Source organism: Miscanthus floridulus, chromosome 11, assembly GCF_019320115.1.
Source record: "Miscanthus floridulus cultivar M001 chromosome 11, ASM1932011v1, whole genome shotgun sequence".
In the NCBI taxonomy this organism is placed as follows: Eukaryota; Viridiplantae; Streptophyta; class Magnoliopsida; order Poales; family Poaceae; genus Miscanthus; species Miscanthus floridulus.
In genome coordinates, this window is record NC_089590.1 from 54,813,291 (window position 1) to 54,836,317 (window position 23,027).

A 23,027-nucleotide genomic window follows, 5' to 3' on the forward strand; every position below is an offset into this window, starting at 1 on the left:
ATCGTTATAGTTGTTTTTAATTAGATAAAAAATATTAATTTCCTACATTTGAATGCTCATATAATTGCATAATCAATTCAAATTAATCTATTTTGAAAAGATGAAATTTTTAGGTTGTTACAATAGATTTGGTATTTCTTTCTACAAAGGATAATGGGAAATCAATAAAGGGGAAGTGATGAAAATGATCATTGATTCCTTCAGGAAATAATGTCAACCAATTTAGAAATATATATACCTAATGAATTTGGTCATCAATACTTATGAACTCAGAGAACTTGGAGTAATAATAGGAAAACCCTACTCTGTAGAAGTTAGATAGAGTGTTGATGTCTGAAAATTGATAAAATTGTCCCCTTTGCAATCTTAAGAAAATTCCAAGGTATATGTTTGATCATAACCCTTTAATTTTGAGGGCTGAGTTAGAGCAAAATAGGGGCTCAAAGCCATTTTTGCTTTGAAACTTCCTGGCTCAAACAACCTGAGTTTAACATGAAAATTCAAGAGATTTGGTCACAAAAGTCACATCTAAATCTTCCATTGATACTCGGTGTATCGAAATGGATAGAGTTAGGAAATTTTTTGAAAGGGTGGGGTCAAAGTCTTAAAGGACATACTAGAAAGTATAAAAATCTATTAATCCAGGAGCTTGATGATCTAGAAAATGAAGAGGAGGTGGAGATTGTTTCGGCTGAAAAGGTCAATAGAAAATCTTTTATACAGGCTGAAATGCTCAAACTTCTGGAAGAGGAAGAGAGCTATTGGCACAAGAGATCTAATTTGATGTGGTTGTTGAAAGGTTATAATAACACTAGTTCTTTTCATAAAAATGCTAATGACAAGTGAAGAAAAAACACCATCTTTTGTTTGCAACATAATGACAAGTTGATTGTGGGGAATGTTGCCATTGTTGAGCATGCATCTCAATATTATAAGGAGCTCTCTGGCCCTTCTAATCATACTGACTTCCATATGGATCCTAACTATTGGGAACAAGTGGAAAAGATCAATGTCTAAGAAAATGAAGAACTTAGCAAAGAGTTTTTCTTTTAATAAAATAAAAGAGGTGGTGTTCTCTAGGAGAGAAACACTGCACCACCTGATCATTTTCCTGTATATTGAATTTTATCGGCACTGTTGGGATACTATCAAAGATGATTTGCTCCTCTTGTTCAATGATTTTCATAAGCTAAAGTTGGACATTGGTAGATTTAACTATGGCATTATAACCTTGCTTCCTAAAATAAAGGAAGGCAATAAAATCTAGTAGTACAGACCTATATGTTTGTTAAATGTCATTTATAAAATCTTTACCAAGGCTCTGATGTTGAGGCTTGAGAAGGTGATGGGGGAAAATAATTAGTAAAGGCCAATCTGGTTTTATTAATAAAGATAGAAATATCATGGATGGTGTGATGGCACTTCATGATATTCTTCATGACACCAGAGTTAAGAAAAACGATGGGGTGGTGTTAAAACTTGATTTTGAAAAAACTTATGACAAAATTAGCTAGGACTTCCTTTTTGAATGTCTCAAACAGCGAGGTCTTTGTCAAAAATTGTGTGACTGGATTAAATTAGTGATAACTTCTGGAACTTTGAGTGTTAAAGTGAATAATACTTTTGGTAAACATTTCAAGTCTGGGAAAGGAGTGAGACAAGGGGATCCTCTATCCCCTTCCTTTTCAATATTGCCGCTGATACCCTTGCTAAAATGACATGTTTAGACCAGAAGAACAAGTTGAGTGAAGGGTTGGTGCCAGAGTATATTGAGAATGGTGTGGTCATTCTACAGTATGCAGATGACAACATTCAGTGCATTCAAGATGACAAAGAGCAAGTTGCAAATCTGAAGTTACTTCTTTACATTTATGAGATGTCAGGTTTAAAAATCAATTTCTCCAAGAGTGAGGTTATGATGGCTAGTCAAAAAGATGTCAAGGGTTTGGGATTATCCAATATTTTCAGCTGTGCTATTGGTAGATCGTCTATTAAGTATCTTGGAGTTCCTTTTTTTTGGGCTGCAGACTTCATGTTACTGACTGAATCCCAATTGAGGAGAAAATGTTCAAAAGATTAGATGCCGGCAAGGGAGCTCTTTGAGTCTTGGAGGTAGATTGGTGCTCATAAATTCAAGTCTAAGCAACATTACTATGTATGATATGTCCATGTACTACTCCCTATCACAACTATCAGGAAAATGGACACTGCTCGAAAAAGATTCTTCTGGTAGGGGGAGATTAAAAAGAAAGTACTATTTGATCAAGTTCTGGCAGAACCGCCCGAAATAACACGTTTTTGGAGACGCTCGTCTTCCACTAGACACTAAACACCCCGAAAGTTAGCTACATCGGACAGTTCCGTCGAGCACACCCCACGGGAGAACTCGAATCAATCCACATTTTATCTCCAAAATTCAATAATGAGTACGAGCTTATAATACTTAGTCCATTTCATACAACAAGAGTTTTTGAAAATTATTCATTACAATACCAGGGTTCAGAGTGCGATAATTAAACAGCGGAATGAAAATAAACATCTAGCGGAAACAATACAAGGATCTATCTGTGCCCACTAGAAGAATCCTCCACACAAGAGCTACTCCTCAAGTTACACCTACAACAGGATAAAATAAACCCTAAGTACACAATGTACTCGCAAGACTTACCGGACTAGTGGGAATAGTTTCCCGACTCCAAGAATATGATAGGCAATATGGGTTTGTTATTTTCTTTTTATTTGCAAAAAGCATTACTAGAAGTACGTCCTTAAGATCAAGTTTAATTAGCAGTCATGATTACTTCATTAGCTAACCATTCTAGGTAAGCACATGTTCTACTTTCAAGTAAGGGTTGAGCAATCAGAACTATTTTACTATCTTTCATATTTCAGTTCTTACTATGGTGCTAGACCATAGCCAAGTCGTACTGTCTCACAGAAAAGGCGATTCGTGAACCAATGTATCCTAGCTGGGTACCCTAAAACACACGCATCGCTTGTACCCCAGGCACAAACTAGACCAACCCATTTCACTCCTATCGAGGGGTCTAGATCCCCGTCCAAACTTGGACTCCAAGCCCCACACTTGAGACCTGGTCTTAATATGGTGCTTAGACCTCCACATTTCCCCGCCTCCAATCAGCCGGTCTAGAAAGAGCCGAAACCCACGACAAAAGTGTAACGAGCCTTTCTGCTCCCATAAGCAGGTATGTGCTCAAGATAATAAGTCTGTGACCTGACTACCGTCCACAGCAACAGACTGTCCTAAATCGACACGGACAAGAAAAATAGTGTAACCAAGCTAAGCCCCGTAACCACAGGACACAACTCGTTACACCCACCAATACCCATACCATATCCCTACCCGGTCTTTATTTTCCTTTCATCATTTTTATCATGAGAGTAATTATAATAATCACCTATTGTGAGTAACGGCAGGTTACTCACGCTACCGAAAATCTAAGCATAGTAGCTACTCGAACCTACACTAGTAAGACTCATAGGACAAATATATCTATACATGTGGTTTCCATAAAATTCATATAACGTAAATGCACATCACATATATACATATAGTGATTATAAAAAATAAGGGTTATGCACCGAGACTTGCCTTGGACAGGCACGGTGTTAGCCGAGTCAGTCGGTGGTGGCTCTAGGACCTCCTCCTCATATTCCTCGACGATCTCGACGAACTCGTAATAGTTTGTGGTCACTATCTTCATCAACTCGTTCTCTACATGCATACGATGATGATGCAACAATTTAGCATTTAGGCAACAATAACTCTTAAATTAAGAATACGCACACCAAGCTACTAAGCTAGCTCTAATGATTAAGATACTAAGCTAACTATCATCTTCATCAAGCAAAGTGTTGGGTTCAACTAACAAACCCTTAGCTTGGCAAATTAAGGATATATCTTTATTTCTACTAGTGATTTAATGTATGTTAAAACAAAGAGCATTTAACTACCCTAATGCTTAGTCTATTCTAAGGCTACAAAAATGACAGTGAGCACATAATAAGACAATGAAGCTACCATAAAAAATTAGGACTAAAGCTATCACCAATTTACCATAATTTTTTTTACAATAATTAACTTAATATTATTAAGCATTCTCAAATGATTTAATAACTCCTAATATCAACACATATAAGTATAAACTAAATACACCAATAGATATATCACAACTTTATGAACCTAACAAAATTTGTTTCATAATTTTTGGACACCTATATGATTTTATATTAATTATCAAAGATTAGCTCAGAAATTAAATTAGACAACCATTTCTAATTCCTTAGAAAAAAGGAAAAGTGAATCTCCCGCATGGACCACACGCGCGGCCCGCGTGGCCCAGCACTCGAAGGCGGCCCATAGATACGGCCCACGCGGACACGGCCAGCGCCGGGGAAAGCCCGCGCGCGTTGACGATTTTGCAAAACAGACCTCGAACTCCTCCCAATTTACAACTAAGTACTAACACTATTTTCCCCTCTCTCAGACCTTCTCACTTAACCCCCAGGCTTCCCTAGAATTTCCCCGCGCGCACCCTCGGCTAACCCATGCCCGGCGACACGGTGAGCGGTGGCATGGGGTGGCCACGCCAGCCACCAGAGACCCACACTGGCTCATCGGACATGCCAACATTCAACTATGGTCCCACCGCCTACGCCGAGCAGCAACGCGGGGCAACGGGATGTGCTAGAGTTAGCTACGGTGGCGTGCGATCATCCACGACAGTGGCATGACTACCCTGGCGAACCAGAGCACCTAAGGACCTAACTGGCTAGTGAGTGAGCATCAAGAGACTGCCGTGGACCTAGCCGAGGTGGTGGGTGGAGAAGAGGGTGATGGAGAAGGGCTGGCCACGTACGACCGAGTCGTGCGGCAGCGCACCGCGACGGCATGGACGCGTCAGCGATGATGGGGAGGCGGTAGCGGTTCGGCTAAGGTGCGCAGGGTGAAGAGGGAGTCAAGGCAAAGCTAGTGGTGCAGGTGAATTGGTTCAGGATGGGTGGTAGGAGGGCTGCCCTCGACCATGGCCGAGCGCGGCCTTAATGGCACAGCGGCGGGGAAAAGCTCCAAATTGGAGCTTGGTAGTGCCTTCTTCATGGCTAGGTGGGGTCGAGCAGCGAGAGGACGTGATGGTAAAACCGTGGATGCGATGAATTGAATGGAGGTGATCGATTGCTGGGTAATTTGGTGGCGCGGCTCGACGGCGGTCAACAGAGCGAAAGAGGGAGACGGGGCCAGCAGGTGGGCTTAGCACGGCCTCGCCTTGGCGGGATGTGATTGGTGCGATCATGGCATCACACGTGCGAATGCAATCAGACAAGCATGTGCATCCATTGACCGACATGGCCTGTGCAGCCACAGTGCCATAAATGGCAAGGCGATGGTGAGCTCCACCACATGCGCGCGGCAATGGCGAGCACCAAACCGGGTCAGCAGCGGGGTAGGGGTGCAGAGGAAGGTATAGACGTGATGGTGAAGCGACGACACCTGTGGCGGCTGTGTCACGACACGAGGCGGGTTGGTAGGGCGGCAGCGTGGCAAGGCAGGTGGCCACGCCGCTCGGCCGTGCGAGCAGCATTAGCGGCTCCACGCGGCAGAGCCAGTGGCGGCCAGGACAGGGTAGTCGTAGTCGGCCACGGTGGTAGTGTGCGTGCACGCACAGAGCGAGCCGGCTTGGCGACGTCGCGCCCCCAAGACGTGGTGACCGCGCTCACCCGGTGAACTAGCCTGAAATCGCATCTTGCATGAATTTTAAAGCGCCTATAACAACTAAACGGTTGCTTCTGGAGCTAAACTATCTTCACCATGCTCAAGATGACATGTGATGCTACCAACCCGAGCTAAAACACGACACCATCCCTTATCTAGATTTCACAAAATAAATTGCCAAACATGGCATTGTCTTGTTGTATATAAACTTGAAAATATTCTAAGTCTTTGAGCTGAACTTGATTCCAAGTTGCATTTCTAGGCCATTAGAAGCATTGGCTAGCGAAGTTATTTTTCAACAGCAAGGATTTCATTGTCATCTACAAAGTCCATACTCCAAACTTTATTTAAGTGTCACACACATGTTCTATAATGCTTTTGCTTAATAAAAATTGGGTTTCAACGCTACTTGATATATATGAGCTATTGAATCAACTTTTATTTAACATTTTTATTAGTCATTTTAGGTTACAAGAAATTGATCTACACACTTTATCACATGCTTTATCACATAAACATGATGCTCATGATATGGTTTAGTGGTTTGTTTAGGGTGTAACACCGAGGGTGTTACACAAGTGGGCCAGGATCACTAACCTAAGTAGAAAGGGGTTTAGGGATTAAAAATCTGAGAAGAATGAACATCAGTCTTCTCTGTAAATGGTGGTGGAAGATTGAAAATGGCAGTGGCATTTGGCAAGAAATTGGCAGGAAGAAATATCTAAAACACATCTATATGAAGAGCAGAATTGAAGTATGGAGATTGAAAATGGTAAACATACAAGCTTCTGGTATGATAAATGGTGTGGTCAAGTGTCACTTAAGGACAAATTTCCTTACCTTTTTTAGACAAGTAATGAACAAGATTGTTCTGTATACACTATGAGGTTGAAAAACTGGCACCTTACCTTTAGAAGATGGTTGCATGAGTTATAAAATCAGCTGAGGAGGTTGCAAGACATACTGTTTAGATGCTCCACTAATGAAATTCAGGATAAGCAAGATGGGATTGGGAGAAATCTAGGTTATTCTCTGTTAAATCGACATGCAAACACTTATGTAGCAATGAGTTTGGGCTAAGCTTCAAACACATTTGGAAAGCTAACTTTCCCTTGAAAGTGAAAGGCTTCCTATGGCTTACCCTTTGTGAAGCCATCTTGACAAAAGAAATGTATCTTGTGCCTTTTGTACAAGAAAGAAAAGTGTAAATCACCTCTTTTTTATGTACTACTGCTAAATATGTGTGGAGTTTGATTGTTTATGCAATAGGGGCTGATGTAGGCCTAGCACCTTTGACCAATATTTGGCTTGGATCAAAATCAATTTACCAAATGGTAATCTTATCTATGCTATGGGCCTTGCTGTTGTATGTTGGGCCATTTGGAGGACTAGGAACGCAACCTGGTTTGGTAAAAAAAGAGTCAAATCTCCTACTGAGATTATCTGTATGATGTGTTGTTTTATTACATATTGGGTAGGGCTCTGAGCTGGAGAAGCAGGTTCTTTAAGGTGTGGAGACCATCAAGGCGATTGTTCTTCTCTTCCATCAGCAAGATATGAAGCCACAAACGCAAGAGGAAAAGTAGATTGTGCCATACACTGGTCAAGCTTAGGCTGTGTTTGTTAGGTCAACATGTGTGCACGCATTAACACAGGGAGACCATTTATCTCCTTTTCTCGTCAATCTGGTTGAGGATGCTTTGGAGCACACTTTGTTTAAAGTTAAACAACTTAAACAAGAGGGTGTCCTAAAGGGGTTGTGCCACATCTGATCTAGGGAGGAATCACCCATATGCAATATGCCGATGATACTGTTTTTCTAGTGAAAGCAGCATAAGGTCAATAAATACTCATTATCAAATTTTTGCCATGCTATTTCTAATGGAAGGTAGGTTTAAAAATAAATTATCACAGCAACAAGCATAAGAGAATTTGTATAAGGTTTTGTACTATCACAAATTTAGACGAACCATAATCCTTTTGAGGTTTTGTATAAGGTTTGAAGCAGTTTTCCATTCTTTATGGAAATCAATAATCATTATGTGCTAGAGTATTTGGTCATTGAGAAACAATTTCATCTTCAGAGGGATGCACCAACTACACTACACCCTAATGCAAAGATATGTTCAAAGACACTTCTGCAATTGTCATCTATTTTCCATTGTGCTAAAAAAGCTTACCTTCCTCTCATAGAAACATGGCTACAGAATTTTGTGTATTTTTTTCTCTTTGTTTCTTGATCTATTGCACTGAGACTTTGCCTTCTTCTCTCTAATATGTATATTAATTAGTAGGTGAACCCTCCTGTTGCCTATGAAAAAAAACCCTGAGTCAATCCTTGACCTCATGATTTATCATCTGGGATTGGGACATTGATGCTGGTTGTTGCTGTTCTCTAGATACAGGCACAAACTGTTTTCACAAACAACTACATAATAAGTTGCTACATACAGCATGCAAGTCTCTTTATTATCTGAATAAAAAAAAGTATTCTGACTCTTCTGAATGAACACTCAAAAGATTTGGGTGCCTTCTATTCCTGTTCTGTAGCCTCGGCGTTGAGGTCAATGTTCAACAGCCTTCGCCCACCTCTGTCGTCTGCTTGAGTCGGAGTCTGTGCGGGCGCCGGCGCTGCCAATGTCAGGCCATCGCTCCTCCTTCCTGAGTGCTGCTGCCTCATCTTTATCATCTGCCCTCCCGACGCCTGCCCAGACTGCCGCGGCACGTTCGATGCCATGGAGAGGCCCCTTCGAAGAGACAGACCGCTGTCACGCCAACCGTCGTCATCGTCACCACCGCCTTTAACTTGCAGCTTCCCATCCTGGCTTTGGGCAGCCATGCCCTGGTGTGCCCTGGACGACTGGTGTGCCGTGGACGAGGCATCGTTCAGTGTCTGGACCTTCTTGTCCCTGTGATGGCCGGCCATGTGCCCACCCAGGGCCTGGTGCGTCGAGAATTCTGCGTAGCAATACTTGCAGATGTACGGACCCTTCTCCTTCGGAGGCGGTGGTGGCACAAGTTTCGTCTGCTTCGTCTTCTTCCTATCTGCCTCGCTGATTTCTTTGAGCATATTACGTCTCTTCTTGGGGATTTTCACAATGGAGCCACCGTATTGATCAGCGTGTGCTTCAGCAGCTGTCATATTGCTGGTGCCTACACCTTGTTCGATGACGCCGACATTTGTTTCCCTCTCACAAAAAGAAGGCGGCGCCAGCGGCGGCGGCACCTGTTGGGTTGACTGACTGTTCTCTGGGTATGGCAAAGTGAGCATTGCGTAGGTACATACTAGCTCGAACGGGGTTAGCGGACGATCACGTCGGGCGCTTGGTTGATGGGTACCTCGAGACGGAGATGGGGAAGAAGGCGATGCGGCGGCCGTCTCCGGCGACAGCTTCAGCTTGTTCACGGGCGGAGTAGCACCTTTGTAGCCTCTGTTCGGGTGACTCCGGAGATGGCCGAACATAGATTTATCGTTCTTGAAGAACTTCCCGCACTCGGGGCATTCGACATCACCGCCGCCGCTAACGGAGCTGCTGCCCTTGGCTCCACCGCCGCCGTCATCGTCAGACAGCCACCCCTCTTCCTCCTCCGAAGGCACGCCTCCACCGTCGCTCGCATACCCTTCGTCAGCGAGCTCCTCGTCGAAGATCCAATCAGAGCTGTGGCCGTGGAGCTGCTCGCGGCCATGGTTTGACATCAACCGCGGCGGCCTCCCGATCGGATCTTGGTGGCACAAAAACTTGCCCCCAGCCTGGCCTGCGGTCAGCTGCCAGCTCGAGATCAGGCACAGCTGGACGATGCAGACTTGCGCCAGCACCAGCGAGCACAGCAGCAAGCTGCCCTTACTCATCAGCGGGAGCAGAGCAGCCAGGAGTGCGACGCCGGAGCGGTGGATCTCAGGCGGGAGCAGCAGAGCTGACCGGGGCGGTCTGGTTTCCAAGGCTGGCGGCTCGATCGGGGTACTAATAGACTTTTTACCTGCGGCTGCTGCTATGGAAAGCCCAGCACAGGTATCTTGCAGGCCATAGGAACACGTTTGTCAGTTTTGATCTGATTCGATCGGTTTCCTTCGCTGCTCGGGCGAAGCGCCGAAACAGCGTTGGAAGCTCAAGGGGCGTGGCGACTCCGTGATCTTGGTGGGGAATTAAAATCTGGCGGCGACTCCAGAAGCTTCCATCGTCCGTTTCAGGTTCTCAGTGCAACCCGGCCCAGTGAGCGTGAGCGATCCATCCATGGCGCGGACACCGGAAGGCGCCACCGCACCCGTCCAGGCGCCGCGGCCCCTCCCGGAGCTGCCCTTCGGCTGCGTCTTCCATCCCGATGGCCCCTGCCTCCTCAAGCGCTACCTCCTCCCCATGGCGCTCGGCCGCGTCCCGGACGAGCCTTACCAGGGCTTCGTCGCCGACGGCGTCGACGTGTACGCCGTGCGGCCGGAGGCGCTCCCGTTCCCGCGCTGCAACACGGGCCTGCACGACAAGGTCTGGGACTACTACTTCACCACGCGGCCCGCGGCGGCGGGAGGAGGATCCGCCGATCCGGCGTGGGGGGCGGCAGCGAGGACGACGTCCGGGACGTGGCAGCTGGTGGGTGCTGGCGGCGGTACGGCGCCGAGAAGGAGTACGTCGGAGACGACGGGGAGGTCTACGGGTTCCGCCGCAGGTTCGCGTTCCACGAGGCCGGGGACCCCGGCAAGAAGACGGTGTGGAGGATGAAGGAGTACCGCCTCAACGAGACTGCGCCCGCCTTGCGCGCCCGCGGCGTCGTGTTCCACGGCACCCCAGCGCCAATGGCCTGGTGATCTGGAAGGTCTACAACGAGGTGATCCCAGAGGAGGAGCCGGCGGTGAACACAACATCGACGACGATGACGAGGAGGAGATCGGAGGGGTTGTGATCACGGTGGGAGATGCGAGATGCGGCCGCCGCCCCCACTCCGTGATGGTGTGCATCACGCCGTAGCGACGGGCCCCGGGGAGCAGTTGCATGCGGTTCAGAATTTCAGAATTGAAGCAGATGGATAGTAGGCAATTCTGGTTTTGTATTGCAAGTTTAGTACTAGAATGGGTTGGAGTTTTCAGGACGGCTACCAAAAAAACTGAGTCATCCTTTGTCTTGTTTCCAGACAGCAATGCAATTATCAAATTTCATGCTAGTCAAGAAAGCAATGCAATTCTCTTCTCAGATTTCAGGTTAACGTATTCTTGCATCCTTCATGTTGAATCCTTCGGAGAAAGGACGAGCAAATGAAATCGGATTCGGGGAAAGGGAAGGGGCTTGCTGCATATTGCGCAAGGGTTCAGCGTCCACATGTGCGGATGACATTTGCTTAGCCTCCACGTTGGCACAGCCACGTAAGGACGGAAGGTTCTTTCCAAGGGTTATGGACGTGTGGTGTACGACTTAATAAGCAGCCTGTTCGGTTGGTTGGTTCGTTTATGTGAGAGAGAAGTACTGGCTGGTTCATGTGAATAGTATCATGTGAGGGGCTGGCCAGCCAGCCCAGCCAGCCAGTCCGAGCCGATCGGGCTGAAGTTTAGGGGGACAAATTTCAATTTTGGATGTTCGTGGACTTAAGTGGCATAGCGCCACAAGTTCAAGAATTGCCAGTATATTTAACTCTAGTAGCAAATATCACTTGCTTTGGCTTTCACACATAATATCCTGAAAGTTACATCTGATTCAACAGTATAATTTGCTCTCAGTTTCATGTTCTGAATCTGCCAACCGGTGCAACTTTGTGGTCTCCACTCTGCATGTATGTAAACATTTACAGGTGAAAACAGATGCAGTTTTGTAAAGAGAAAACAGTAATGCCACTATACTTAATTGAGGGAGTAACAGTACGATTATAACTTCAGAAACATAGAATCTTGACAAGTTCAGAGATGTCCTATGTACTGACAAAATTGCAGGTGCCCCTCTAAAATTTCTGGATAGTGGATACATAACAATCAGCTAAATATTACTAGTAGTCAATAATGGTGGTTGTAACAAGTTTCTGTTGTTCTAATCTTATATTGCTGTAACAAGTTTTTGCACCAGACCGTCCCCTAGGAGAATATTATTTTCAGATGCTGATGAACTTGTACCTTTTTTCTCGATTTAAGGTAGAGAAAAAGTTTAATACAACGTGTCTTAGTAGTGCCCTAAGGGTCAGAAGAGTTGTACATGGACGCTCGGACCCTCTCTAGTGTACTGAAAGCTACGCTGTTATATTAGACACTGAGCAACCCAAATTGCGGCGCCGCCTAGGAGGCCTATGCCTTTTGCGCACCCACGTCGTCTGCTGAGAACAACTCACGTATTGCCTGCATATTACCGAGGTCACTGCTGAAGATTTCTTCATACATCTTCAGGGCCGACGTCAACGGAGAGGGCATCCCACTTGATAGTCCTAGGTGCTTCAAAACAAGGTGCTCAACTCGCTTGGACGTCGGGATATGTGATATGCTCTGCGCCGCTATCCGCTTGCTCCTCTTGGGGAGCACGGGCGGTGCACATCCGCCATGGGCCGTATCATCTCCAGGCTGCTCCAGGAGTGCTGGTTGCCTCTCCTTTGTGATTCACTCGGTGAAGCATTTGAGGCATCTATCGGCAGAGGTCGTATGAGGGGATGGAGTACGGTTGATGGCGTCCGCGTGGCATCCACGATCATCGCGTCTTCCGGGGTGGAACCGACAGTTTGGTTCAGTTTCAACGGTTTGAGAAAACTTCGGTTTGCACTGATTGAAACCGATCGGCTGTAAAAAGAAAGAGAAACTGATGATTTCGCTTCAACGTAATTAGTTTGGCGTTCGGTTTCTACCGAAAATTCTCCTTCCCTCTCCATAGCGCCATGCTTCTTCTTGCCGCTTGCCCCGCTGCTCACTGCTCGGATGCCATGTCGCCTATAGGTGGCACGAGCGACCGCGCCGCCCCCAACCACTGCCCGTCCGCGTCGCCCAGCGCTCGTAGCCTCGCACGCGGCCATACCACCCCTGCTCGCCGCAACGCCGCCCCCGCCTGACCGCCCATAGGTCGCAACTAGAAGTCCCACACAGCAACAGTGCACGCATTCAGCGGCTTGGTCCACGCCGTCACCACTCCTTGCTCGCAAATCGCAAGTGCCATCGTCGCCCGGACACACTGCCATAGGTAGGTTAGGGTTTGGAATGCGTTGTGGCCGGGTGTTGTGGGCTCATGGCTGTTGATGGACAGCGGGGAGTAGTTGTAGCGATGGTAGCCCTTGGTGGCCTTTGCTTGGGATGGGGTGGTGAGGTGGGCTACCGAGCCGGTAGCGGGGCTGCGGGAGGGAGACACACACTCACACAGGTCACTTATTCGGTGGCCTACTAAACGCACATAGGTCGCTCGTTCGTTGAAGCTCGATTTACGGTTCGGTTTGAAGTGCAAACCGAAGTCAAAGCCAATGACCAAAGTTTCAGAATACAGAAACCGAAGCCGAAGCCAAAAAAAAAAAAAAAAAAAACATTCTAGTTCGGTTCGGTTTGGTTTTTGGGTGAAAATGCCCAGCATGAATCACCGCTCTATCACGCACGATCACGTTGCCTGCGCGCGTGAGCTAGGCCGGCCAGAAACAGATCGTGAGCCAGGATGCGGTGAGGAAGCTACGCGTGCCAGGCTAGGGCCAGGATGGAATACAGAGAACCGCCATCCAGCCAACCAAAATACGCCCCTAATAACGAGCAACGATTCATGTGGGCATCAACAGTGCTGGAGCCAGCTGTCTCATTATTTGACCACCACTGCTCCCTAGTCACTGCCTAGTGAAAAAAAAAAAGCAGGCATGGGACGCGGGGGGCGACCAGGAAGAGATGTGACTTGGAGCGACGGTCACGAGGGATATTTACGGCCTCTTTGACCGGGTTGTAAGAGCTTCGACTTCTGTACTGTAGCTTTGGCTTTTACATTGGAGCGCTACTGCATCAGAAGCCAGTGAAGCTTCTCCAGACTCGCTTCACTGGCTTGTCCTCTTTGGTAGTTCATTTTGTCCTGAAGGGAGAAAAAGAGCTTCGTGACACATAATAGTGTACACTACATTCGTTAGGAGAAGCTGAAACCTCTTGACTATTGCCAAAGAGGGCCTTAACTACTCCCTCAATCTTAAAAAAATGTCACCCTAGAATTAGAAGTTAACTTTTCTTAAATTTAACAATACTTATACCTCAAAAAGCATTATAAAAATATATTATTATCTATCTAATGATATTTATTATGTACTATAAATATTAATATTTTTCATATAATTGGCCAAAGTTGAGATGATTAATTCTTAACAAAACACAATATATCTAATGATACTAAATTAGTGTTATAATTCTTGTCGCTTTTTCTATAAATTCGACCAAATTAAAAATTGACTTAAGGCAACTCTACGAATTAATTTATTCAGAAATGGATTGTAGGGACCGTGACGCCTAAGAGGGGGTATGAATTAGGCAACTTAAAATTCTACTTCTAAACTATGGCCACTTTTTCTAACTTTAGCAAAACCTATGCAAAAGATAAACTATCTAAATGTGCAACTACAGTTTTACTAGTGTGTTGCTATCTCTACCGTAAAAAGAGTAATACAATCAATGTAAATGCAGAAGCTAAAGAGCAAGGTAGAGATATGCAAACTCCCGTCGACGACTCTGGTATTTTTACCGAGGTATCGAGAAGCGCGCAAGCTTCCCCCTAGTCCTCGTTGGAGCCCCTCGCAAGAAATCCCTCGCAAGGGCCAAGCTTCCGGTCGGGCAACTCCGTGGATAGCCTCGGACCTTCCCCACGCGCAAGTGGGTCTCCGACGTGCCTTCCGGCAAGCCTCTCCCAGATGCTCTCCGCCGTCTTCATTATCAAGCTTCCGGCTGAAACGTCGCGGGCCTTGTTCCATTCGGTACACGGTGGCGGCCACACCACAAACGTGGTTGGTGTGATCTTGCAAGACTATAAGCCCCTCCGATGTACAATAATGGTGCGCGCAAGCACCGAATGGTAAGAGGTATGTAAACCTCACTAAACACTAGGCCTAAACCTAGAGTAGGCACATAAGCGGTGGTCTAATCAACCTAAGCACTTCGCAAAGTACCTACGCTAATAACTTAATGAAACACTAAGCACTATGCAAGTGGAGATCACTAAAATGGTGTATCAACACCCTTGATATGTTTTCTCAGCTCCACACTCCTTATTTGGCCGGTTGGGGGGTGTATTTATAAGCCCCACTGAGAAAGTAGCAGTTGGGGACAAAATCCTGCTTTTTTACTACTGACCGGACGCTGATCACGTCCTGACCGGACGCGTCTAGTTGTCCCGTCCGTCAGAGCCGTGACCAACTGATCGGACGCTGCCAACGTCCGGTCACATGCCACCGGACGCGTCCGGTAGCATTTTTGCCGCTCTGGAACCTCTTTGTACTCGACCGGACTCTGTTGTCCTGCGTCCAGTCCAGCGTCCGGTCGCTGCTGCTGACACATGTTTGCTGAGCCTCTTGATCGGAGCGTCCGGTCACTTTCCTAGCATCTGGTCCAGCGTCCGGTCATCTCTGTTGGCTCGTTTCTTCGCGATCTTGCGTACGGCTTGGTTCATATCTTCATGCTTGGACTTTGCTTGATATTTTGGGTCTTCTCTTGTGCTTCTAAGGTCTTACTTATGGTGTTGATCATCGGATCATCACGTTGCCTTCGTCCAAGTCACGTCTTGCACCCTATTGGTCTACAAAATAATCACTTGTAAATTCATTAGTCTAATTTGGTTGTGTTGGTCATCAAACACCAAAATCCAAAGTAAATGGGCCTCGGGTCCATTTTCCTTACATGGATGAAGTTGAAAATACTATTAATATTTATACCTAAAAAATCTATAAAAAATTATTTTATTATCTACCTAATGACATTTATTACGTATCATAAATATTAATATTTTTATAAAATTTGTCAAATTTGAGATGGATTAAGTCCTCATGACACGGGAATGAAATTTTTTGTGACGAAGAGAGTATTTGTCGCCTTTACATATGTCAACTCTTCGTTTGCTAATTTTACACAAGAAACTACATATTTAACTTTGGAAAGAAAAAACGTTAACTTTTTGTCATTTTCACGGACATGTATATGGCACGCCAAATCAGTGAAAATGATTACAGGTTAGTGCCCTCCTCTTCTCTATGCTAAAGAGGTCTTACATGAGACGTTACGTCAGTAAGAATGGTAAAATTTGAGTATGTGTTTTTTATTAATGATAAATATATAGTTTTTGAGGAACACAATATGTAGGGTATATGTTTGGTAGCCCGCACGCCCCCTTCGCCAGGCCCGTAGCGTGCAGGTCCGCGTTGTTTGGTTTCCTGGGGCCTGTTTGGTTCTCTTCTCTGGCGAGCCAGGGAGCCAGGCTGTCAAGCTAGATTCAGTGTGTGCAAGTCTGGCGTGCACTGGCGGAGCTACGTAGAGGCCAAAGTGGATCACACGCCCCCCCCCCCCCCCCCCCCCCCTCTAATAATTGATTTTTTTAATGATGATGATGTTTATGGTTAATGCTTATGAAATATTAGAGATTTGCACACTAGAGATAACTTGAATACTGTTGGCCCCTCTTGAGTCACCTTCAAGCTCCACCACTGCTGGTGTGTTTGGTTGCCTGTATGAATCTAGCCAGGCTAAAGACATGGTATTTGGTTGCCTACACGAGGGTTTGACATAAAATATTAAAAAAGGTGTCATTATAATGTTTATTACTCCCTCCGTTCCTTAATATAAGCCATATAGTTTTTAGCACCAATATTAATGCACGGCTTGAGGAAGGATGTGAGACCGAGGAAAAAAGGAAAATCAGGTCATCTTCTCTCTCCCAATCAGATTGCTTCCTAAATCTAAAGGATTGGTTAGGGCATGGGCTATGTACGGTGGGAAAGTTTCCAAACTAATCGGCGTGGAAGCTGATACGTACCTATATTTTGGAATTTTCTTTAGAAATCTATATGGCTTATATTAAGGAACGGAGGGAGTATTTTATGTAGTATATTTCCATAGCTCTTAGTTTGCCTCATTAAATCCTAACTATCTTTTAAAAATACTAATATTACTTAATATAAGTTAATCATATGTTCAATACCATCATTAGTGAGAGACTAACGCATCTGGTGAACCAGGTCCGCCAGAAACGGTCTCTTCCCACGTCTCTCTAGAGCCTGGCTGCGAGACGAACGTAGCACGTCGTGAGCCTGGCTCGATGCTTGGACCACGAAACCACACGCGCTTCCAACATTCTACGAGTCTGGTTCAGCCGCCTACAAGCAACCAAACAGGTCCTTGGCTCTTGTCCGAGCCTGGCTCTGTGCGCCCCGTGGCCTGGCCCGTGGGAGATGGCCATGTCCCGCGTCGCACGCGCATGCCATTGGGTCTCTGGATTCTGGAAAGTGAGCAGTGGTAGTCCAAGCACCCTAGACCCTACCAATCACGTGCACCGGCTAGCCTGCGCGAGCCAAAAACAGGTTAACAAACAAATTAAAATGTTATTGCATGGTCCGGATCAGGATAATTTGGGCCCGGTTCCTCTCGCCGATCAGACATAGGGCGTGTTTGACTGCCAGGACTAGGGTGGCCGACACGTACCAACCCAGCTTGGGCAGCTGGAGGCAGCATCAAGTGGTGCAACTGGACCTATTTGTTTGCCTGGATGTAGTAAGGGGTGACTGAGGGTGAGACTATGGACCTGTTTGATTGGGTTGCTAAGTCCCAACCAGGAAACTACTTCAGGTTGTTTGGTTGCCTGTTTGAAGGCCCAAGCCAGGCTCCAGGAAGGGCGAAGCTTGCATCCAAATCAAGGGGGACCATTCGTAGAAGCAGCTAACCTTACGACAAGCGAGTGTGGAGCTGCATTAGCCTGTCCGGGAGGCCGTATCGTATCGTGGATTATTTACTGCTGGCTGGTTTGGTGTGAGAGAAAAACACTGTTCCCGGCTGGAAATTTACGATCGTTTACGAGCAAGCGAACATGCATCGAGAGATGTATAGCAGACTAGCAGCTATGAGTACCTCCGTAGACATAGTCATGGAGATGAAGAAAATCAGAAAGTGCATCGAGACTATGAGTGAACTATGATGCTTTGTTAGAAGTACCTACGTCAGATAGACTTACTGGGCAAGTGTATAAATATCCACGTAGCCCGAGGCACGACGGCACGACACGAAGCCCGCTTTTTTAGCCCGACACGAGCACGGCACGGCCCGATGACATGCAGGGCCCGGGCTGGCCCGGCCTGAGGTAGCAGGCCATGCCTGGACCGCTGCTCAGGCCCGTGGGCTGGCACGGCACGGCCCCGCCTACATCAGCCGGCCCGGCAGCGGCCTGGCCACCCCCTCCCCCTCCTCACTCCACTCCTCTCCTCGCGGCCCAGCGCAGCCTAGCGCAGCCGGCCCACCATCCCCGCCTCCCCCCTCCTCATATATAAGCCGCACGCCCACACGCCCAGCGGCCAGCGCGGCCGCAACTCTCCCCCGTGGAGCCCCACACTCCGTCGCTCCTCCCACCCTCGAACCCTAACTCCTTTCCCCTCCGCCGCACCGCAAGCCCGCAACTGCACGCCTCGTCTTCCTCCCGCGACGCGGCACGGACGACCTCTCCCTCCCTCACGGCCTCCCGACGGCGGCAGTGACGCAGTGTCGAGCGCTGTTGCGGCGACGTCGAGCTCGGCAGCAGCAGTAGCGTCGAGCGGGCGGCCTCATCCATCCTCCACGGATCTGGCCTCATCCATCCTCCTCCTGGCTCCTGCCGCCGGATCCGGCGGTCGCCGCCAGCCCGCTACCTCCCGCGACTCGAGCAGCTCGCACCGACGGCCTCCCCTCCCCCGCCTCGCTCTCTCTCTCTCTCTCCTCCTCCTGGCCACCCGCTGCCGCCGCCGCCGTTGGAGCACGCGGCCGATCTGAGGACCTCGTCTCCTCCGTCATCTCTTCCTTCCCCTGCTGATGCGGGCCTCGGGCCGGCCTGGCCTGTTAAAAGGTCGTGCTTTCCGAGCCGGCCCGGCACTGAAAGTGGCCCGACGGGCCGTGCCTGGGCCGTCGGCTAGGCACGGTGGACTGGGGCGGCACAACCCGGCGGCCCATCGTGCTCTGCCGTGCCGTGCCCTACCGGGCCGTGCCTGGCACGGGCCCGTGCTGGGCCGGGCCGGGCGGCCCGAATGGCCATCTTTAGGCATGTGTGCTAGGTGGCTTAAAGTCTCTAGAAATTTGCATGGAGCAAGGGGGCCATCGCCCAGGATGGCCTCCACGTAGCTCCGCCGGTGCACCCACCACTCCTTAGCCTGACTCAAAAAAACGCTGAGACCGGCCGCTCTTTGCGAGCTAGGCTTAGCTAAGCCCCGAACTGAGGGAACTGAGGTCTCCTCACCGCCCCGCGTCTTCAACCTCCACCTGGGAGCGCGCACGGCCCTGGGCCGCCCCCGGCGGCGCCTTTCCGCGTGCCCTCTCTCTGGCGGCCCACTCTCCAGCGCCCTCTCCCCACGCACTCTCTCCGACAGGCCTCTCTCCAGCGGCCCTCTGCATCTCCGCGACCGCTCCCCTCCCTAGTCGCGACGACGCTCGCACCGCCGCCGTCCTCCCCAGCCGCGAGCGCTGCCACCGCCCTCCCCAGTCCCACCGCTGCCCGGCCCGACGTTCTCGGGATTCAGCCGCTGCTCATCTCTGGAAAGGCAGGGTGGCGGACACCTTCGGATTCGTGTTCTTGGCAGTCTCCAGGTGGTCGCGTTCATCATCAGGTGTTCGATACATGGCGTTCTGGTCCTGGTCCTGGTCCTGGTTGCTGAACTGTGCCAACGCCATGGCATTCTTCAGCAGTGGATCCTGGGTTCTGGTGGAAATCCTGACGAGGATGTAGAGGTGAGTTGTAGGTTGTTACTCTTCTGTAGTTTGGCCTGTAAAAACATGAAGTCTGTAATTGGTATGCGCGATGGTAAACGGAGTAGCTCTCTCTGGGCAGCATGATGATTCTGCGCTCTGTATTCTCTTTGTTGTAGTAAAAACTGACACTGTAATACTTGAATGTGGCGAGCAAAAGTTTGAAATCCCTGGACCTTGATATGTGCTCGGCTTACCAAAATTCAACTGTGTTGTTGCAGCGCTGAAAGACCAATGCCTGTCGACCACACCTTCTTGGAGTGGCGTTCATCAGGTGTTGGATACATTGCCTCGAAGGTGGTAAACTTACCTATAAAAGAAGAGGTGACTCTATCCCAGTCAAATCAGCTAACCAAACACACTAACAACTAGCCAGGCTTAAGTAGTTTATGCAACCAAACAAGTTTTCTTAGCTTGCTAGAGCAGCCTTAGGCTAGCCTGCCTTATTTCATAGCCAGACCACAAAAAGGCAGAAAACCAGGCTAGCCTGCCTTATTTCATAACCAGACTAGAAAAAGGCAGAAAACCAAACACACTCTTTGTTTGTTTGTCTGTACAAATGTAAACGAGTACCCTGCATCACAAATATGGTAGCCTTACCACCACACCTTCTTCTTCCTCACCTCATTTCCATTTGATCGAACACCTCACCGGCGTGCCATGAGCTCCACCGACCTGAGCACGCCCACCTCCGCGTCCGCCTGCCGAACCCACTCCTTAGCTCCAGCTGTGCCTCCGCATCCTCAACCGCTGCGCAGATCGCCTGCACGCGCCAGCTCCAGCCTCGGATCTCGTCGCAGGCGTGGCAATGGCCGCCCCCGGACTCGCCGCGGGGGGCAATGGCCGTGTCGGCGTTCCTGCCCGAGTTGGGCACGCAGGTGGTGGTGCCCGTCGCGGCTATCGTCGGTATCGCGTTTGTAGTGCTGCAGCGGGTGCTCGTCTCCGCCGGCAAGAGCGGCGCCAGCGCCAGCTACTACCTCATCGAGATCCAGAATGCCATCTCCGAAGGTGAGGTTGAGTGCCGGCGCCAGCAACTACCTCATCGAGATCTAGACGGCGGAGGATGGGGGTTGGGGGAGAAAGAGGTGGCCGGAGGTGAGGAGGACGACATGGGCGTCGCGGTGGTAAGAGAAGGGAGGTGACGGAACCAACGCCGGTCGCACGCAATGCGCCCACACGAGCCGGGCTCCAGGGAAACAAACAGCCCCATTGTGTTGGACATGTGCGGCCTGCGGCCATGTGCTGGGTATGGGCTTTGGGCTCCGCCATGGGTGGCAGCCTGGCAGGGGAGGGAGGTGGGAGATGATGGCGGAGGCCCGGACCCAGGAGACGAGGCCGCCACGCGAGCACGGGAGCGAACGGTGCCACTGTGATAGGATAAGTTGTACTGGCCGGAAACGCGTATGAAGGGAGTTCAAAAAATTTCCATCATCTGTTTCAGATTCTCAGCACAACCGAGGGACAACAAGTCCTGCTCGTGCGCGATCCATCCATGGCGCAGACGCCGCAAGGCACCACTGCTCCCGTCCAGGCTCCGGACAGGGTGCCGCAGCCCATATCGGAGCTGCCCGCCGGCTACGTCTTCCATCCCAAGGCCCGCAGCCTCCTCAAGAGCTACCTCATCACCAGGGCGCGCGGTGGCGCCATCAAGGACCCTTACGGGGACACCGTCGCCGACGGCGTCGACGTCTACGCCGTGCGGCCGGAGGCGCTCCCGTTCCCGCGCCGCAACAGGGGCCTGCACGGCCATGTCTGGGCCTACTTCTTCGCCACGCGGCCCGCGGGCGCGGGAGGAGGAATCGGCGCTGCGGAGGGCGGCGACGAGGACGACGACGACGTCCGGGACGTGGCGGCGGGCGGGTGCTGGCGGCGGTACGGCGGCGGCGACAAGGAGTACGTCGGCCGCGACGGGGAGGTCTACGCGTTCCGCCGCAGGTTCGCGTTCCACGAGGCTGGGGCCCGCGGCAAGAAGACGGTGTGGAGGATGAAGGAGTTCCGCCTCAAGGAGACCGCGCCTCGCTTCCGCGGTGTCGTGTTCCACCCCGACGCCAAGGGCCTGGTGATCTGGAAGGTCTGGAACCAGGTGATCCCAGAGGAGGAGCCGGCGGTGGACTACTACGGCAACGGCGGCATGAACGACGACGAGGAGGATGAGGAGGAGGAGATTGGACCGGTCGTGATCACGGTGGGAGATGCGGCCGCCGCCCCCGATGCATGACACGATGTTGGTGTGCATCACGCCGTAGCGACAAGCCCCGGTGAGCAGTTGCATGCAGTTCAGATTTCAGGATTGAAGCAGATAGAGACTAGCAGACTCTGTTTTTTAGATTCTTCGTGTTTCCTAGATGGGTTGGCCTTTTCCGGACGGCTACCAAGAAAAAGTTGAGTAATCCTAGTAAAGTAACCCGCTGCTCTGCCTCCGTATACGCATGGTAGGAGCAAAGTGCTGAAAGGGTTTCTCTGCTGCTGCACTGTAGCCACGGCAGGGGTAGACATCGAAAGAGTCTCTTGCAGCACTATAGCCACAGCAAGGGTAGGCATCAAAATCAGCCCGGATGTCATTACGTAGTCACTGTAGCAGCATGGCAGCCTGTCATGTCTGTGTACTAGGATTAGATGGGTAGAGTTGTATATATAGTTTTTCATAGCAACTCAGTAAAGAGAGCGAGTTTAGTTTTACCATCTCCTTTGTAGAGCTCCGGTCAACGCTGGTGCTTGTGCTGTGTGTGTGATCTGTTCTCCCTCCCTCTAGCTATAGTGTGCGAGAACGTCGGTGAGCGGTCGGCTCACCCGTGCAGGAATCCCGGGCCCAACAAGTGATATCAAAGCCATACAAGCGCGTCGCCGGACTAACCGCTGACGATGACGGATGGTTTGGAGATGGACGACAGCAGCGGCGCTGCTGTGGCTGCCTAGCCACGACAGGTGGTCATCGTGCGCATGGTGCGGGAGGTCAGCGGCACCAATTGGCCGACGCTGACTCGCACCAACTATGGCGAGTGGGCGGTGACCATAAAGGTCAAGCTCAGAGCCTGATGGCTCTGGAATGCCATTGATAAGGGTACCGACAACGAAGAAGACGATATGTCAACGTTGTAGGCTATCCTCGCTGCTGTGCCAGCGGAGTACAGGAAGCCGTTGGGGCGAAGAACCCTACTAAGGAGGCGTCGGAGGATATCATCGCTGCTGTGCCAGCGAAGTACATGAAGCCAGTGGGAGGCCATTCCAGCGATGCGCGTCGGATCCGACCGCGCAAAGAAGGCGACGGCCCAGCTGCTGAAGCAGGAGTACGTCAACCTCAAGTTCAAGGATGGTGAATCGATGGAGGACTTCTCCTTCCGCATGCAGTCGCTCATCAGCAAGCTGAGGAGCCATGACATCACCATCGACGAAGAAGAGGCGGTCTCCAAGTACCTCCACTCCGTG

At 49.5% G+C, this 23,027-nt stretch overlaps 1 protein-coding gene across 1 annotated transcript; it reads right to left on the minus strand.

Annotated features, from left to right (window-relative positions):
- Positions 1 to 8,001: 8,001 nt before the first annotated feature.
- On the minus strand, positions 8,002 to 10,800 carry LOC136494548 (uncharacterized). Its single transcript, XM_066490697.1, has one exon. It carries the CDS (start codon positions 9,579 to 9,581, stop codon positions 8,265 to 8,267), a length of 1,317 nt encoding a protein of 438 aa, XP_066346794.1. The 5' UTR covers positions 9,582 to 10,800; the 3' UTR covers positions 8,002 to 8,264.
- Positions 10,801 to 23,027: the final 12,227 nt, after the last annotated feature.

Bases quoted from the DNA above. Each gene is read 5' to 3' on its own strand.
- LOC136494548 (XM_066490697.1), bottom strand. From the start codon at position 9,581: ATGAGTAAGGGCAGCTTGCTGCTGTGCTCGCTGGTGCTGGCGCAAGTC.